General features: G+C 43.2%; 1 protein-coding gene across 1 annotated transcript in view; it reads right to left on the bottom strand.

Moving 5' to 3' along the window:
- LOC121008066 (caspase-8-like) overlaps nucleotides 1-20,238 on the bottom strand; it is a 72,216-nt gene that overhangs the window by 24,690 nt on the left and 27,288 nt on the right. Inside the window, exons 3-4 of the mRNA XM_040440356.1 lie at nucleotides 18,290-18,395; nucleotides 8,825-8,966 (exon numbers count right to left, since the gene is read on the bottom strand). Coding sequence (XP_040296290.1) covers nucleotides 8,825-8,966; nucleotides 18,290-18,395 — 248 coding nt within the window. The remainder of the gene's footprint in view (nucleotides 1-8,824; nucleotides 8,967-18,289; nucleotides 18,396-20,238) is intronic.

Raw genomic sequence — 20,238 nt, 5'->3', positions numbered from 1 at the left:
AGGTCCGCCGTCTGTTGGGATCATGGAACATTCCAGTACCATCTGTAGAGGATATCCACCACTCTCCTCCACCACATCTGACTTCTGAGTGGCACACAGTCAGTGCAAAGAGAGGAACCAAACACTGAACATTGGCAGTTCTTTAGGTGCCATGGCGCCTGTTCTCAGTGCTTGGCAACAACCAGGACTTTACCCCCTATAGTCCTTCTTGTCCGGATTATATATCCCCTCGGGTAACCGATCATACTCCGTATCTAAGTATTCTGTCCGTTACATTTTATTTTTCTGTTTTATTTGTTCTAATATTTACTCTTAATGTTGTATACATTTTTCCACCATGTAGTCTTGGATGTTGTTGATATGGAGGGGAGGGATACAAGCGGGGCAGGCTGGTCAATCTACAGTCGTGGCCAAAAGTTTTGAGAATGACACAAATATTACTTTTCACAAAGTTTGCTGCTAAACTGCATTTAGATCTTTGTTTCAGTTGTTTCTGTGATGTAGTGAAATATAATTACACGCACTTCATACGTTTCAAAGGCTTTTATCGACAATTACATGACATTTATGCAAAGAGTCAGTATTTGCAGTGTTGGCCCTTCTTTTTCAGGACCTCTGCAATTCGACTGGGCATGCTCTCAATCAACTTCTGGGCCAATTCCTGACTGATAGCAACCCATTCTTTCATAATCACTTCTTGGAGTTTGTCAGAATTAGTGGGTTTTTGTTTTTTTGTTTGTCCACCCGCCTCTTGAGGATTGACCACAAGTTCTCAATGGGATTAAGATCTGGGGAGTTTCCAGGCCATGGACCCAAAATGTCAGCGTTTTGGTCCCCGAGCCACTTAGTTCTCACTTTTGCCTTATGGCACGGTGCTCCATCGTGCTGGAAAATGCATTATTCTTCACCAAGCTGTTGTTGGATTGTTGGAAGAAGTTGCTGTTGGAGGGTGTTTTGGTACCATTCTTTATTCATGGCTGTGTTTTTGGGCAAAATTGTGAGTGAGCCCACACCCTTGGATGAGAAGCAACCCCACACATGAATAGTCTCAGGATGCTTTACTGTTGGCATGACACAGGACTGATGGTAGCGTTCACCTTTTCTTCTCCGGACAAGCCTTTTTCCAGATGCCCCAAACAATCGGAAAGAGGCTTCATCTGAGAATATGACTTTGCCCCAGTCCTCAGCAGTCCATTCACCATACTTTCTGCAGAAGATCAATCTGTCCCTGATTTTTTTTTTTTTTTAGAAAAGTGGCTTCTTTGCTGCCCTTCTTGACACCAGGCAGTCTTCCAAAAGTCTTCGCCTCACTGTGCGTGCAGATGCGCTGACACCTGCCTGCTGCCATTTCTGAGCAAGCTCTGCACTGGTGGCACTCCGATCCCGCAGCTGAATCCTCTTTAGGAGGCGATCCTGGCGCTTGCTGGACTTTCTTGGACGCCCTGAAGCCTTCTTAACAAGAATTGAACCTCTTTCCTTGAAGTTCTTGATGATCCTATAAATTGTTGATTGAGGTGCAATCTTAGTAGCCACAATATCCTTGCCTGTGAAGCCATTTTTATGCAATGCAATGATGGCTGCACGCGTTTCTTTGCAGGTCATCATGGTTAACAATGGAAGAACAATGATTTCAAGCATCACCCTCCTTTTAACATGTCAAGTCTGCCATTTTAACCCAATCAGCCTGACATAATGATCTCCAGCCTTGTGCTCGTCAACATTCTCACCTGAGTTAATGATTACTGAAATGATCTCAGCAGGTCCTTTAATGACAGCAATGAAATGCAGTGGAAAGGTGTTTTTGGGATTAAGTTAATTTTCATGGCAAAGAAGGACTATGCAATTCATCTGATCACTCTTCATAACATTCTGGAGTATATGCAAATTGCTATTATAAAAACTTAAGCAGCAACTTTTCCAATTTCCAATATTTATGTAATTCTCAAAACTTTTGGCCACGACTGTATACCCTGAGTAGCTTATTCATAGATCTAAGCATTTCAAAAATGTTTCATGGTTCTTCATGTGATCTCCTTGAACGCCAAGGGCCTCAATAGCCCTCAAAAAAGATCTTATATGTGGTCAGAGGCGCTACATCAAAAAGCTGACATGTTATGTGTGCAAGAATCACATATTGTAAGCAAGGATGCCCATAGAATTCGACACCATCTATATCCTCATGTCGTACAATCCCACTACCGTAAAAAGCAAAGAGTGTTATTCTAGCGCTTTTAGTAACTCCATTGCTTTCTCACCGAGTACAAAAATATTAGATACTAATGGTAGATATAGCATTATGGTGTGTATGGTGAATAACATACCATATACTATAGCTGCCATATACACACCAAACAAACATCAAATTTACTTTCTCAATAAAGTATTAGCTAAGGTTAGAAAAGTACAAAAAGGCAACCTAATAATGTGCGGTGATTTAAATTTAGTGCCTGATGCAGAAGTGGACTCTACTGCAAGTAGCAGAGGGTCATATTCCTTTTTTTCACCTGTGCATAAGACTTATTCCTGCATTGATTTATTTTTAGTCAGCAGATCACTCCTGCAACTGGCCATTAAATCCACCATTGGGAATATTAAATGGTCTGATCATGCCGCCGTGTCTCTCTCTATTCAAGAAAACTATAACATTAGAGATACATTATGGCGCTGTAGCCCCTATATAATTTCAAACACAGTATATAAGGAAGAACTGGCTATAGCTTTGAAGGAGTATTATAGCTTGCACTGCAACTTTGTCTCAAACCCCTATAGTCTTTGGAACGCCCATAAGGCCTTTATCAGAGGGATTTTTATTAAACTGGGTCATCAGGCAAAAAAGCAAAGAGAACAAAAGCTGCAAAACATCCTTTCTCAACTTCAATCACTAGAATCCCTAAACAAAAACTCCTTCTCCTCTGACAGAGCCACCCAAATTCACTCCCTCAGAACACAACTCAGGGAATGCCTCAGTTTTAGATACGAGAAAAACTTGAGAACAATAAAAGCCCGGTATTATTCACAGGATAATAAGGCTGGACAATTACTGTCTCGTCGCCTTAAAATGCGCGCGGCAAAGTCCAGAATCCCCCACCTTATACACCCAGCCAGTGGCACCAGAATTTATGATCCAAAGGCAATGGCGGATCAGTTTGTAGAGTACTACTCTGCATTATATAATCTCCTGGGCTCACCTGAAACGTATATGGCACCTGCTTCAGAAATGAGCACATATTTAAAGAATTTAAATCTCCTGTTTCTATCATCTCATCAGAGAGACCTTTTGTCTAACTCTATAACTCAGGCTGAAGTGGCAAAAATCATTACCTCTCTCCCCCTGCATAAATCCCCAGGCCCTGACGGTCTATCCAACTTATATTACAAATCCTTCCAAGACCAACTGACACCTCATCTAACAACAGTATTTATTAAGGCATTCCGTGAAGGCTCTTTCCCAGCCGAAATGCTTGAAGCCACTATTATAGCCATTCCAAACCCAGGAAAGCCAACTGATAAGCCCCAAAACTTCCGACCCATTTCCCTTCTATATACAGATCTAAAAATATATGCCAAGATCCTAGCAACTAGACTAGCTACAGTATTGCCTTCTCTAAATGATTCTGATCAAACAGGTTTTGTCAAAGGTAGACAATTAACAGACAATACCCGCTGGGCCTTAAACCTGATAGACTATATTAACCGAGTGGGGGGGGGGGGGAGCCTTACTGGTTACTTTAGATGCCGAGAAGGCGTTTGACCGCCTGAACTGGACGTGAACTGGTATTTGTTAACGAGTTCTGGTACCGTCCTTCCCCTCGACTAACGGCACACGTCAGGGATGCCCCCTCTCACCTCTGATCTTTATTTTAGCTATAGAACCCCTAGCACAGGCAATAAGACTTCACCCGGACATTATGGGCATACACATAGAAGGTAGACAACACTGCATATCTTTGTACGCGGATGACGTACTCTTGACCCTTTCCTCCCCGTGGACCACGTTGCCAGCTGCCCTCTTCCTTATGAAGGAATATGGTCGCCTATCCTACTACAAAGTTAACAAAACTAAATCGTAAATTCTCCCTCTCAATATTCCAAACCACTTGCTCCAATCCCTAAAGCAAGATTTTCCCTTTGACTGGAGGCAGGATAACATACAGTATCTGGGAATCGCTATTTCCTCATCAATTTTAAGGCTCTACCATCTCAATTATGTACCACTATTAGAAATGATTAAACAAGACACCCTACTCTATGGCAAATATAAAATTTCTCTGTTAGGCTGACTAGCAACTTTCCAAATGCTAATCCTACCAAAACTTTCCTTTTAAGGACCGTTCCTATTAGAATAACTTCTTCAGGAAAGCACAAGGCCTGCTTAACAACTTTGTGTGGGCAGGGAACAAACCTAGGATAGTAGCGGGTACCATCACAAAAGCTAAAACTAAAGGAGGTCTAGGCCTCCTAAATCTGCTAGATTATTTACTAGCGGTCCAAACACAGGCTCTTAAGAAATGGTGGACACTAGATTTTACAACCCTGTGGGTGCAAATTGAATCTGCAATAGCTCCAACGAAAGATCTTAAAGCCATTTTTATTAACTGCATTAGTGACTCTCCGCTCAAAACACCCTCCTTACCAGCACTACTAAGTGCTGCAGTTCACCACTGGCGCACTTTCCACCAAAATAGTAAACATCAACATATCCCTACAGTAGATATTTCCCCCTTACAACTTGTGGAACTGTATCTCCCAAACACTGATCTAAGTCCGTGGTGATCCTTAGGAATTCAACATATCAAACAACTATATAATAATGGTATTGTTAAATCCTTTAAGGACCTCCAATAGGAATTTGAGATCCCCAAGAGGGACTTTTTCAAATGCTTGCAGGTACGACATCTGTTACAATCTAATTTTCCTCATCAAGTGGTGCCAATTTGGAGTGTATTGAATTGTGGTCCACTCTAACACAGCCTACCACCAAACTAGGTATTAGGCCATTTATATGGCTCTAGGATCTAAAGCAACTTTTTCTTAAAACCACCCCACTCCTTGATTGGGACAGAGAGCTACAAGTGACAATTCCTGAAGTGGAGTGGTTAGCCACATTTAAATTTCTCACAACCACCTTCCGCAGAACCTCCTTATACAAGGCTGCAATTAAAACCTGTCTAAGATGGTACTATACCCCAGACAAACTCAGTAGAATATACCCTGGTGTCACAAATCTTTGCTGGAGGGGTTGTGGTTGTAGAGGCACACTTTTACACTTGCTATGGTCATGCTCACTGGTGTCATCATTATGGTCTGAGATATTTAGCATAGCGTCTAAATTTTGTGGCTCTAACATTGAAATGTCCACACGATAGGCCCTTTTCTTTACAAGGATACTTACCATACCGGCCCATAGTCTAACCCCAGTGGCCCGCTTATTCTTGACAACAAAATTGGCAATTACCAAATATTGGAAGTCAACTACGGTTCCTACAACAGCAAAAATCAGATCTAGAGTTCATAATAACTGCTTGTACGAAAAAATTATGGCCTATAGGGAACACACTATTGACAAATTCTTACGGCATTGGGGAAACTGGCTGACAGATATGTCTCCGAATACGTCAACTACGCAAAATCTAGCAATTTGAACATATCCAAGACTCATGTTTGTTTTGTTTTGTTATATATGTATATATATATTTTGTTTTATATTTGGTTCTGCGCCACTTTATGGTGCTAAACCGCTCATGTCATGCTTAACGTCAAATTAAAATATAGAGTGTCTATATGACTAATTTCATGTACCAGTACATAATGTTACTAAGCATGCATTATGACATTGGCAGGTTATGTTATTTGTATGATATATCCTGTAAAACTTCAATAAAAATAATTGAAAAGTAAAGGTAGGAAACAGACAGGTTAAGGCTGCATTATTTGCTGACGATGTAGTGATATTTCTGGTGAAACCAGAGGAGCAGGTAGGGAGGATATTTGAGACCCTACTTAGTGTTAGTGACTACTCAGGCTATAGGGTGAACACTTCTAAATGTGAGCTGATGTCCCTAGCCTCAGGTGATAAACGACCAATTAAACTGGCATCTCACCTTGCTGTTTCACAGGTTAGATCCCACATTACCTATCTTGGTATTAAAGTAGGGAGATCACCACACTCTTTATATCAGCTAAATTTTCCAAACCTGATATCCAAAATCCTGAAGGATTTAGACAGGTGGCAAAGTCTGCCGCTTTCGCTAGCGGGAAGATGTCACTTAATTAGAATGATGTGTATATCCAAATTATTATACCCCCTCCAGACTGTCACTTAATTAGAATGATGTGTATATCCAAATTATTATACCCCCTCCAGACTGTCCCACTGCTCTTACGTCATGCAGACATACAATTGTTGGAGAGTAGATTTATTAGATTTATTTGGAATGGCAAAAGATCAAGAATCTCACTGGAGAAGCTAAAACTGAAAAAGGATCATGGTGGGCTAAATTTTCCCGACTTATTGGGTTATAACTTAACATGTATTAGTCGCCATATCTTTGACTGGGTTAACAATACCTCATATTATTCAAACCTAAAACTGGAACAACAACTGGCCAGACCATGGAATTTAGTGGCCCTACTACACACCGCCCCCTCTTAAGAGATCCTTAGTTCTCAGAGATACCATAATTACATGGAAAGTAATTAGCAAGCATTTTCGCCTACCATATCAATTCTCTAAGCACCTCCCCTTGACAAACAATCCAGCCTTTGAGCCTGGAAGAAATAGTAAGATCTTCAGCCATTGGGTGAGCAAAGGAGTTAGAAAAATGAGAGACTTATTTCATGAGAAAGAACCAACATTGCCCAAGGTAGAAAAGAAGTGGGAACTGTGAGGTCCCAACTATTCCCTCTACTTACAGGTTAGGAATTACGGTAGAAGCTTAGTCAGAGACATGACTCGGGAGTGGTCTCCTAATGATTTTGACTCCTTTCTTAAATGTACTGGCAGACTATCTATAACATCATTATATCAGACATTGAGCACCAGGATAAGGACTAGAGACCAGAGTTATTTAAAAAATGGAGACAGATACTAGGCATCACAGAGGTTACAAACCTCATCCGTAAAGGCCTTACGGCTTTATATAAAGCAATAATAAATGAGAACTGGAGGGAAACTCATATTAAAATATTACACCACACAATTTATGGATTTGACGGGAAACCAGATAAGCTAATAGCATGTCCCAGATGTACACTGTCAAACTCTGACTTGTATCACGGCCTATGGAGCTGCCCAAAACTGTATGGGTATTGGATGCAAGTGGGACACATACTGAATAGGGTCAGCAGATTCCAAGGAGTTATTACACCATCCTTAGCTATCCTACATGTAGAGGAGGATGTGAATGAGCATGGAAATGGGGCAGGGGGAATAGGGGCCTTCCCCCAATAGGACACAAGTTGCTGATGATAGCCAAAAGATCTCTGTTGGCACAGTGGCTGACCTTGGTTATTCCGAACATGGATGTAGTGATTGGGCAACTCAGGCATATCTTTCATTTCAAATGGCTTGAATCTCTCAAACAACCAGAGATACTTGGAAAAAAATTGTTCCAAACATCGAAACAATTTATGCTAGAATACGTCTCGTGTTCGGAATACCCAAGGCTGTTGGGACCCTTTAAACTTTTGACCTGGTACTTGTTAGAAGATCTGAAAGGCACCTTGCGGAAACTAAAGGTTAGTTAAGTCCCTTGGTGCTGAGAAAAACCATCGTATAGGGAAAATTTATAGAAACGTAATGGGATAATATCTTAGAAAAGAGATAGGCTTGTGGAGTGGCTGCATAGGGAATAGTTTCTTTGGGAGGGATGGGAGGGCGGGTGTGGGAGTTATGAGGGGTAATTCTGGAATTGTTATATCCAAATGAAGAGCACACATTGTGTTGACTATTGGATCGCTTTATTTGTGTATTAATATACATCTATTTGGAAATAAAAAGCAATAAAAAGATGTTTAAAAAAAAAGAAGGGTATTATTGTGCAAAAATAGAAAAACATAAAATAAAAAAAATATCTGTATTTAGTATCACTGTAATCATACTGACCCAGAGAATAAAATTATTATGCTATTAATAACGCAAAATTTATAAAGTAAAAACTCAGTGACAGTATTATAGTTTTTTCCCACCCTCTCCCAGAATGAGTTAATAAAAAGTAAATTATGTGTACCCGTAAATGACACCATGAAAATTTACAACTTGTCCCGCATAAAATAAGCCATTATACAGCTACATCAATGGAAAAAATAAAAAGGTTATAGCTTTTGGAAGGCGATAATGAGAAAAAGTAAAAAAAAAATCTTAGTCACTAAGGCCAATAACTGCCTAGTAACTACAGCCCCTTTGCCACGAGTGAGTTTTCCGTACGGGTGCAATGTGTGACTTGAACGCATTGCACCCGCACTGAATTTTGACCTATTTATTTCTATGGGTCTGTGTAGATGAGCGTGGATTTTCACGCATCAACTCTGCTTTACGTAAAAATCGCAGCATGTTCTATATTATGCGTTTTTAACGCAGCCCTGGTCCCATGAATGGGGTGTCCGTGAAAAACGCATTGCATTGCTGGGAGATGTAGATTGTTATTCTTCAATAGCAGACAAAACTGACTGCACTTGCGTGCAAAACCTTCATTTTGTTTCCTCAACAGACCTGGACACATGGGACCCCCAACCATGTCCCATTTCTAACTGCTATCCAGTCTAACACATTGAAGCCTTTTACTGTGTCTCATATGTGTATATACACAAATATCACAATGTTTACCTGCTTTTGACTTTTCATATGATAAAATGAGTTCCTTAAAATTTTCATCTTCAATATATTCGGACATCTGCTTCAGGTAGTCAAGATTATCTTTCCTGATCATATCTTTTTTTTCGAATTCTATGAAAAGATCCCATAAACTCTGGGGAAAAAGAGAACATAATATACTTTGTCAGAGTGAGAAAAATGAAAAATGCATAAATGTCAAATAAGCAGTTTTAGGAACATGTCTAACAACCTCGTTTTTGAAGTAAAAATGTTTTTTAGATGGCATTAAAACCTACCTGTGCAGTAGTAATGTGGCTGCATGTCCAACCGCTAATGGTACATGTAAATGTTCTCTTCAGGAGTCAGCTCAGACCAATTACTCATTTAAATATCTTTCATTTTCCAAAGGAGCTGTCAAAAATGAAAGGTGGAATCTGATTGGTTTTTATGGGCAGCTAAACCAGTTCTACTTTACACCAGTTTGATAAATGACCCCATTAGTGTGTACACCTGGGACATCCTGGCATATGTATATGAGGCATACACACAACAAATGTTGTGTGAACAGAGGCCACATATTTTTTTCAGCACTTTCAACAGAACTACCTCCCAGTTAGGCCACCTACGATGCGGAATATGTGCGGTTTTTCACCATGGATTCCCGTGTGTGGAAATTGACCTGCATTGTGGTTTTCAAATTACCCCTTAAGGACTCAGCCCTATTTCACCTTAAAGACCCGGCCATTTTTTGCAAATCTGATCAATGTCACTTTAAGTGGTGATAACTTTAAAACGCTTTGACTTATCCAGGTCATTTTTGTAACATATTGTACTTCATGACACTGGTAAAATGAAGTCAGAAAAATAAATTTTTATTTATAAAAATATACCAAATTTATCAAAAAATTTTAAAAAATTGAAAATTTCCAAGTTTCAATTTCTCTACTTCTATAATACATAGTAATACCTCCAAAAATAGTTATTACTTTACATTCCCCATATGTCTACTTCATGTTTGGATCATTTTGGGAATGATATTTTATTTTTTGGGGATGTTACAAGGCTTAGAAGTTTAGAAGCAAATCTTTGCGAGGCTTACATAATAGAAACCACCCAAAAATGACCCCATTCTATAAACTACACCCCTCAAGGTATTCAAAACTGATTTTACAAACGTTGTTAACCCTTTAGGTGTTCCACAAGAGTTATTGGCAAATGGAGATGAAATTTCAGAATTTCAATTTTTTGGCAGATTTTTCATTTTAATCAATTTTTCCCAGTAACAAATCAAGGGTTAACAGCCAAACAAAACTCAATATTTATGGCCCTGATTCTGTAGTTTACAGAAACACCCCATATGTGGTCGTAAACAGCTGTACGGGCAGGGCCGGCGCTTCCATAGAGGCAAGGGGGGCAATTGCCCCCGGGCCCCCGAGTCCTTAGGGGCCCCCTCGCGCCGGCCCGCAACTAACTTTAGACAGGCAGGACAGTCAGTAGGAGATGAGCGCTTCCATTGTGAAAGCGCTCATCCCCAGTCATCTGTATCGCAGTCCTCAGGACAGCGATACAGATGGCTGTGCGGCAGGGGAGGGAGAGGTGTGTCCCTTTCCCTTCCTCTGATAGGCTGCAGGCACTAGACCGGCAGCCTATCAGAGGCCGGCGCAGGTGGTGCGATGACGTCATCGCGCCGCCTGACCCCTGAGCCGTACACAGCGCGGGACACAGGCCGGAAGAGGCCTGCATCGCATCGCTGCCAAGGAGGTAAGTATAAGTGTTTTTTTTCTTTTTTTTTCTTTCTGTACAATACTGGGGGGGCGGATGGCTATGGCTATGGCTAGTGGCACATGATGGGGGGCCGCCTATGACTACTGGCAAATGATAGGGAGGGGCCCTATGGCTACTGGCAAATGATAGGGAGGGGCCCTATGGCTACTGGCAAATGATAGGGGGGGGGCCCTATGGCTAGTGGCACATGATAGGGGGGGCCGCCTATGGCTAGTGGCACATGATGGGGGGGCCGCCTATGACTACTGGCAAATGATAGGGGGGGGCTATGGCTAGTGGCACATGATAGGGGGGGCCCTATGGCTAGTGGCACATGATAGGGGGGGCCCTATGGCTAGTGGCACATGATGGGGGGGGGGCCCTATGGCTACTGGCACATGATAGGGGGGGGGGCGCCGTCTATGGCTACTGGCAAATGATAGGGGGGGCCCTATGGCTAGTGGCACATGATAGGGGGGGCCCTATGGCTACTGGCACATGATAGGGGGGCCGCCTATGGCTACTGGCACATGTTGATGGGGGCTCAGGCTACTGGCACATGATAGGGGGGCCTTATGGCTACTGGCACATGATAGGGGGGGGGGCGCCTATGGCTACCGGCACATGTTGATGGGGGCTCAGGCTACTGGCACATGATTGGGGGACATCTATGGGGGCACTTCTTACTGGCACATTATTGGTGACACTATAGGGGCATCTACTGAGGCCACAAAGAACGGTTATTTTATATGGGGGGCTCTGTATAGGGGCATTTTATACTGGGACACATTGTGGTGGGTACTATGGGGAAGGGGGGAGAGGACTACTATGGGGTCATCTACGGGGGCACTGAGAAGGGGTATTTTATGCTTACAAATTATGAGGGACACTGAGGGCATCTACTGGTGCACTATATATCGGGCATTTTATACTGGTACATTATGGGGGGCACTAGGGGGGAGAGGAGCACTATGGGGGCATTTACTGGGGTCACTATATAGGGGTATTTTACATTGGCACATTATGGGAGCACTTTGGGGACATTAGCTCAACTGGGGGCATTACAAGGGGGTATTTTTTGCACATTATAAGGAGAATTATTTCTACTGGGGGGGCATTATGATGGGCTTTATTACTCCCCCATGGTATGACCCCCTAGTAGCAGCGCCATCCTCTCCCTGCTCTGCTATCCCTCTGCCCCTTCTCCAAATCCTTATTATGAAATCTTTCTCATTAGGATAAAGCACAACATCAGCTCCGCCGAGCCCCCGGCCAAAGTGTGGAAGTGGCGTCCGAGATCCCCAAGGGTCAGGTAACTGTAAGTGTTCATGTGAAATATGTTTATGTTATACACATATAGCCTCCACTGTGCCCCAAAATATACAGTTTCTTCTGTAAAAGTCATCAAGTGTCATGGGGGGGGGGGCCCCTTATTGTTTTTCGCCCCAGGGCCCCATTTCACCTAGAACCGGCCCTGTGTACGGGCACACAGCAGGGCGCAGAAGGAAAGGAATGCCATACGGTTTTTGGAAGGCAGGTTTTGCTGGACTGTTTTTTTTGACACCATGTCCCATTTGAAGCCCCCCTGACGCACTCCTAGAGTAGAAACTCCAAAAAAGTGGCCCCATTTTAGAAACTACGGGATAGGGTGGCAGTATTGTTGGTACTAGTTTAGGGTACATATGATTTTTGGTTGCTCTATATTACACTTTTTGAGGCAAGATAACAGGTTAGATCATGTGATATTTTTATAGACCAGGTTGTCACGGATGCAGGGATACCTAATATTTATTTATGCAAGTTTTACACAATGATTTCTTTTTTGAAGCAAAAAAAAATCATGTGTTAGTGTTTCCATAGTCTGAGAGCCATAATTTTTTCAGTTTTTGAGCGATTACCTTGGGTAGGGTATGATTTTTGCGGGATGAGATGACGGTTTTATTGGCACTATTTTGGGGTGCGTGTGACTTTTTGATCGCTTGCTATTACACTTTTTGTGATGTAAGGTGACAAAAAATTGTTTATTTAGCACAGTTTTTATTTTAAATTTTTTACGCTGTTCATCTGAGGGGTTAGGTCATGTGATATTTTTATAGAGCTGGTCGATATGGATGCGGCGATACCTAATATGTATCCATTTTTTTTCCCCTATTCTTTACCAATTTTTTTAACTTTATTTGGGGAAAATGACGTTTTTCTTTATTTTTACTTGAAACTTTTAATTTTTTGGGGAAAACTTTTTTTTCCACTTTTTTTTTTGTCCCACTTTGGGGGTCTAATCCTTTACAAAGCATTCCAATACCTCTGTATTGGAATGCATTGGCTGTATGAGTAATACTGTGTGTATTACTCATACAGCTTCCGGCCTGTGAGATCCAGCGGGCTGTATCTCACAGGCTCGTCACCGGAAGGCAGCGCGATGCCTTCCTTAGGCATCGCGCTGCCTTCCATGCCATAGGGTCCCCCCTACAGCCGAATGGGGACCCGATGGCACCGCCACACGCCGCTGCAAACTGCAGGTAAAGCCACAAACCGCAGGTCTGAATTGACCTGCGGTTTGCAGTGATCGCCGATACGGGGGGGTCACTGGACCCCCCCGCGCATTTAGCCAAGGTGCCTGCTCCCTGCGCATTTAGCCAAGGTGCCTGCTCAATGATTTGAGCAGGCACCGGGTTCTGATCACCGCCTGCCGGGCGGCAGTCATCGGAAATACACATGACGTACCGGTACGTCATGGGTCCTTAAAGAGGACCTTTCACCGATTCTTACCCTATGAACTAAGTATACAGACATGTGGAGCGGCTCCGTTCTCCCGTTATGCCCTCCGGTATCTCAGTTCCCTAAGTTATGGTAGGCGGAGTCTGCCCTAGCGCTGGCCAATCGCATTGCAGAGCTCACAGCCTGGGAGAAAATAACCTCCCAGGCTGTGAGCTCTGCGCTGCGATTGGCCAGCGCTAGGGCAGACTCCGCCTACCATAACTTAGGGACTGGTATCTCCGCCTACTATAACTTAGTGAGTGGAGATACCGGAGGGCATAACGGGAGAACGGAGCGGCGCCCGGGGATAATAGTAAGTGCAGTGAGATCCCCGGGAACCGCTCCACATGTCTGTATAGTTAGTTCATAGGGTAAGAATCGGTGAAAGGTCCTCTTTAAGGATTCGGGAAACATGCCGTACCGGTACATGCCGTCCTAAGTCCTTAAGGGGTTAAATAGCACTTCAATTATGTTTTAGCTGCGGATTTCATCCTTTTCAATGGAGGGGTTAGATCTGCAGAAAAAACGCATCTAATCTGCACCAAAACTGCTGTGTGACATTGTGGATTTTGGTGCGAATATGCTGCAGAAACACACATAAATCCGCATAGAAATTCTGGTGGATATTATGTGCGTTCACCCGCACCCATGTGCTGGTAGCCCTAGGATACACAGTCAGGTTTCTGCATGCAGTTTTGGAAGCCAAAGCCAGGAGTAAATAAAAAAAATGAAAAAAAGTTGTATCTGCCCTGTATGTTTTCTGTCTTTTTATGATCCACTTCTAATATTGGCTTCCAAAACTGCATGCACAAACCATGTGGTCGTACCCTATTAACTCTAATGAGCAGACAGCCTTAGGCCTCATGTACACGACCATGGTTTTAGGCCTCATGCACACTGCCGTGTTCCACGGCCGAGAGCGGTCAGTGGCAACCCGGCCGGGATTCCTTGCTGTACAGTAATACACTCGTATAGATCATACGAGTGTATTACTATAGGGCAGCAGCGGCATGAAGCGCACGGCTGTCAGCAGGAATCCCGGCCGAGTTACCACGGACCGCTCTCGGCCGTGGAACACGGTCGTGTGCATTCGGCCTTAGTCTGCATCCGATCCGCATTTTTTGCAGATTGAATGGAGACCCAGTCACTTTAATGGGGCCACTCCTCCCTGCAGTAAAAATATAACATGTCCTATCCTTGTCCGACAAGAATATGCAGTTCTAACAGAGGACAGAAACGCACACGACCAGTATCCGTGTTTTGCAGATCCGCAGTTTGATGACCGCAGAAACGGCTATGGCAGTGTGAATGACGCCTTAGGTATGGGTTTCACTGATCTCAGAATATCTGTCACTGCTGAGATCATTTTTGAAGCTGCTTAGGTCTAATACACATGGCCATTAGAATGGAGACACGACAGGGTTGCCATAGTCCATGAGCTCTCTACTGAAGTCAGCTGAATATGGAGCTTCCAGCAACTGAAGACTGCAATTCAGTATGAAAGGTGTCTTGGGCGACTTCTTTTAACTTTTGTGACAGTATGAAAGTGTATGCTCATTTTGGATAATCATTTTGCAGTTAAAATCTAGATCTAATGTTCATAGATTCCATAGATTTGATATATGTTTCTAGTACTTATTCTTATCCTACATGATCGGTGGATATTGGATTTCCATCATTGATTTACATAAGTTGTTTCTATATGATAATTGTGACACTAATGTAAATTACACATTATGCACTTGTTTTCATTTTTACCTATGGAAACTTTTATTAACCCCTTGAGTCCCAGAAGATTTCTCATTTTTGCTTTTGAATTTTTTCTCCCTGTCTTCCCAGAGCCATAACTTTTTTTAATTTTCCGTTCACATAGTTGTATGAGGGCTTGTTTTTTTGTGGGACAAATTGTACTTTCTAATGGCACCACTTAATATTACATACAATGTAGTGGGAAGCAGGGAAAAATTCCACATGGGGTGGAATTGGAAAAAAAGCAGATCTGCCACAGTTTCTCAGGTTTTATCTCTACAGCGTTCCCTATGTGGTTAAACGGACCTGTGCCCTTCATTCTCTGGGTTAGGCCTCATGCACACGACCATATTTTTTTGCGGTCCACAAAACGGGGTTCCGTTTTTCCGTGATCCGTGACCGTTTTTTCGTCCGTGGGTCTTTGTTGATTTGTCGTTTTGGTGTCCGCCTGGCCGTGCGGAGCCAAACGGATCCGTCCTGAATTACAATGCAAGTCAATGGGGACGGATCCGTTTGACGTTGACACAATATGGTGCAATTTCAAACGGATCCGTCCCCCATTGACTTTCAATGTAAAGTCAGGAGTTAATATACCATCGGATCAGAGTTTTCTCCAATCCGATGGTATATTTTAACTTGAAGCGTCCCCATCACCATGGGAACGCCTCTATGTTAGAATATACCGTCGGATTTGAGTTACATTGTGAAACTCAAATCCGACAGTATATTCTAACACAGAGGCGTTCCCATGGTGATGGAGACGCTTCAGGTTAGAATATACTAAAAGAACTGTGTACATGACTGCTGCCTGGCAGGTGCTGCCAGGCAGCAGGGGGCAGACCCCCCCGTCCCCCCCTGTAGTTAACACATTGGTGGCCGGCCCCCCCCTCCCCTGTAGTTAACTCATTGGTGGCCAGTGCGGCCGCCCCCCCCCTCCCCTGTAGTTAACTCATTAGTAGCCAGTGGGCCCCACCCTCCCCTGTAGTTAACTCATTGGTGGCCAGTGGGCCCCCCCCTCCCCTGTAGTTAACTCATTGGTGGCCAGTGCGGCCCCTCCCCTCCCCTGTAGTTAACTCATTGGTGGCCAGTGGGCCCCCCCCCTGTAGTTAACTCATTGGTGGCCAGTGGGCCCCCCCCCCCGTAGTTAACTCATTGGTGGCCAGTGCAGCCGGCCCCCCTCCCTCCCCTGTAGTTAACTCGTTGGTGGGCAGTGGCCCCCCCTCCCTTCCCATGTAGTTAACTCGTTGGTGGCCAGTGGGCCTTCTCCCCTCCCTCCCCCTCCTAATTAAAATCTCCCCCCTATCATTGGTGGCAGCGGAGTGTACCGATCGGAGTCCCAGTTTAATCGCTGGGGCTCCGATCGGTAACCATGGCAACCAGGAAGCTACTGCAGTCCCGGTTGCCATGGTTACTTAGCAATTTGTAGAACCATGATACTTACCTGCGAGCTGCGATCTCTGCGTCTGGCCGGGAGCTCCTCCTACTGGTAAGTGACATGACCTGTCACTTACCAGTAGGAGGAGCTCCCGCACAGACCTGTCACTTACCAGTAGGAGGAGCTCCCGGCCGGACGCAGAGATCGCAGCTCGCAGGTAAGTATCATGGTTCTACAAATTGCTAAGTAACCATGGCAACCGGGACTGCAGTAGCGTCCTGGTTGCCATGGTTACCGATCGGAGCCCCAGCGATTAAACTGCTACATGGGAAGGGAGGGGGGGCCACTGCCCACCAACGAGTTAACTACAGGGGAGGGAGGGGGGCCGGCTGCACTGGCCACCAATGAGTTAACTACAGGGGGGGGGCCCACTGGCCACCAATGAGTTAACTACAGGGGGGGGCCCACTGGCCACCAATGAGTTAACTACAGGGGAGGGGGGGGCCGGCCGCACTGGCCACCAATGTGTTAAATACAAGGGGGGGGCTGCCCCCTGCTGCCTGGCAGCACCTGCCAGGCAGCAGGGGGCAGTCATGTACACAGTTCTGTTAGTATATTCTAACCTGAAGCGTCCCCATCACCATGGGAACGCCTCTGTGTTAGAATATACTGTCGGATTTGAGTTTTCTGTATAAAAACTAACCTACGGCCACGGATCACGGACACGGATGCCAATCTTGTGTGCATCCGTGTTCTTTCACGGACCCATTGACTTGAATGGGTCCGTGAATCATTGGCCGTGAAAAAAATAGGACAGGTCCTATTTTTTTCACGGCCAGGAAACACGGCTCACGGATGCGGCTGCCAAACGGTGCATTTTCCGATTTTTCTACGGACCCATTGAAAGTCAATGGGTCCGCGAAAAAAAACGGAAAACGGCACAACGGCCACGGATGCACACAACGGTCGTGTGCATGAGGCCTTAGCAGGATTATAACTATACTTTATTTATATAGTTTTTCTTGTGTTTTAATACTGAAAAAAAACGTTTTTTTTTTTTTGATCGCCATATTCTGGCTCCCATAACTTTTTTTTTATAGTTATGTCTACGGAGCTATGTGGGGCTCATTTTTTTGTGGGACAATCTGTACTTTTTATTGATATAATTTTGGAGTGTGTGTGACTTTTTTATAACATTTCATTCAATTTTTTTTTTGGTAAGTGAAGTGATGAAAGAAATGATTTTTTTTCATTACACCATTCGCCTATGGGATAAATATTTTTATACTTTAATTGTTCAGGAATTTTGTGATGCAGTGATGCCCATGATCTTTATGGGTTTTTTTTTATTGTTCAGCTATTTTAATTTTAATTTTGGGGAAAGAGGGATTTTTTTTTAAAAAAAATTCATTTTTTTTAAACTTTTTAAAACTTAAAAAAAACCTATTTTTTAGCTCCCCTAGGAGGCTAGACTATGTGATCTTTAGATCGCTTTTATCTCATCTGTCCTGGAGCTGCTCCAAGTGCTGAGGCAACTAGTGCATGCACAGTGGGTTTCATCCGAGGTTGTGGACAGATGTCTCTTGTCCTTCCATCTGCGACCATTTCATGGATGAAGCACTGTGCTGTCGGGGACGGGGGGGAATTTATATGACCTGGGTGTGTTTAACACACATTTTGAAAATGGCATGCTTAAAGTCGCCAAGTAATTTTAACATGAGAAGAGACATTGTCAATAACATTTTTGTGGTTTTATTTGAGTAAGAAGGCTGATATGAATAGTTGGCCCTAAGTGACAGTGATGAAGCAAAATATCAACATTAAGCACTTACCGTCACTTTTTCCAGTGTAACTTTAGGAAGAATGTCTGTAAAATTCCGTTTAACTTCCACAAGTTTGCTGTTTGATACAAGGTTTCCAAGCTCATAGAGCAAATGTCTAAAACAATGAAGAAAAGGAATTTTTCTAGTTGGAAGAATTTTCATTTAGAACAATGGATGTAATAACATTATCACAAAATGAAGCTTGTCGTGATCAGGAGCTTCTTGTGAAGAAACTTAGTGACTGAATCTGGGGCGCATAAGAAAGTTGCACTATATTAAGAAGTATTACGACAAGGCACAGTTGTGATGTGAGCATGATGTGGTTAGGAATGCCAGCATCTCTTTTACTAATAGAAGTTAATGAAAAAATAGGTTTCGGAGATAGACCTGGCTCTTTCAAAGTTGTGAAAACTGCGCCTTATTTACATGTGGTTGACTGCATGTATAAGATGTCCTGCTGCTTGTGACTTCTGGCCACATGGGGTATACAGTTTATTAGCCTCTTGCGCTATACACTGACGAGCAAAAGAGTAACAATGTTTTTAACTTTTGACTTTCAGGCTCCATATCTTACTATTCACTACAGCTTTGCACATGAGACTACCATCATTTTATAGACAATCATATTGGCTAGCTCATACATAAATTGGACTTGCAAATATTTAGCATATGATTAGATATGTAAACTCTTGTCATGTAACTGCATTGTTACTGTTTTTCTCCTGGTGGTGGAACAATCTTTTTCTTCTTGTATACTACAAATTCCAACCTGTTCTCACATTCCCTAGTAGCTCAGTGTGTTCTTGATTCCCAAATGAAAGGTCGTGATTCGAATCCAGGAGCAGCCATGAAGTAGATTTCCCAAGAAAAGAGAGACGGCAGCATACAGCTCATCGATAGCAGTATCTCGGCCAAGTAAATTGACAAACTGCATCATGTGCCATGGAAGAATATGAAATGAAGTCCATCTATCCATTTTAAAGCCAAGAGGTGGATATTCAGGCAAAATATTGGAGTCAACAAGTCAGCTCATCACAAGATCTATCAGTTCTGTCGTGACAGCAGTGGAGGTGGCTCGTATGCTTCGTAATTGTGAGATCACAGACGTCCATGCAAGCACCGTGCGACGCACATTACACAAGTCTAGAATGGTGGCCTGAAAAAAGGTGAAGTCTCTACTTCAGTTTCATCATAAGAAGTGTCGGCTTGAGTTTGCAAAAAAGTACGAACAGTTGAATGTAGAAGATTGGACACAGGTAATTTGGAGCAATGATACGAAAGACAATACATTGGGCTCTGATGAGTTCAAATGGGTCTGGAAGAACCAAAGGAAAAGGGGGCTAACAGATTGATAAATTGAAGGAACTGTCAAGTTCGATGGAGGAAGCCTGATGATATGGGGTTGTTTAACAGCCAAAGGTGTTGGATACTTGACCAGCATCGATGGTGGTCTCAATGCTGAGCTATATGTGAGTATCCTACAAGACGAGTTACTTGGTACGCTCGAGTACTATGGGTATGAAAAAGCCGACATAGTGTTCCAGCAGGACAAAGCATACATCGAGATTGGCGAAGAAATGGTTTAAAGACAATGAAGTGGACATGTTGGATTGGCCCCCACAGCCCCCAGACCTCAACCCAATCGCAAACTTGTGGGTAGAGTTGAAGAAAAAGCTACAGGTGAAACTCGAAAAATTTGAATATCGTGCAAAAGTCCATTCATTTCAGTAATGTAAATTAAATGGAATTGCATTAATGCAGCTTAAAATTAGAATTTTGTGAAAAGGTTCAATATTCTAGGCTCAAAGTGTCAGCTTAATTAATCCATACCCCCTGAGCAAAGGGTACCTCAAAATTGTGACTTTGGGGTTTCATAAGCTATAAGCCATAATCATCCAAATTATAACAAATAAAGGCTTGAAATATCTCGCTTTGCATGTAATGAGTCTATCTCATAT

The sequence above is a fragment of the Bufo bufo genome, chromosome 7 (genome assembly GCF_905171765.1).
Source record: "Bufo bufo chromosome 7, aBufBuf1.1, whole genome shotgun sequence".
NCBI classification, from domain to species: Eukaryota; Metazoa; Chordata; class Amphibia; order Anura; family Bufonidae; genus Bufo; species Bufo bufo.
The sequence above is the reverse complement of the archived record's forward strand: the minus strand, read 5'-3'. Positions and strand labels throughout refer to the sequence as shown.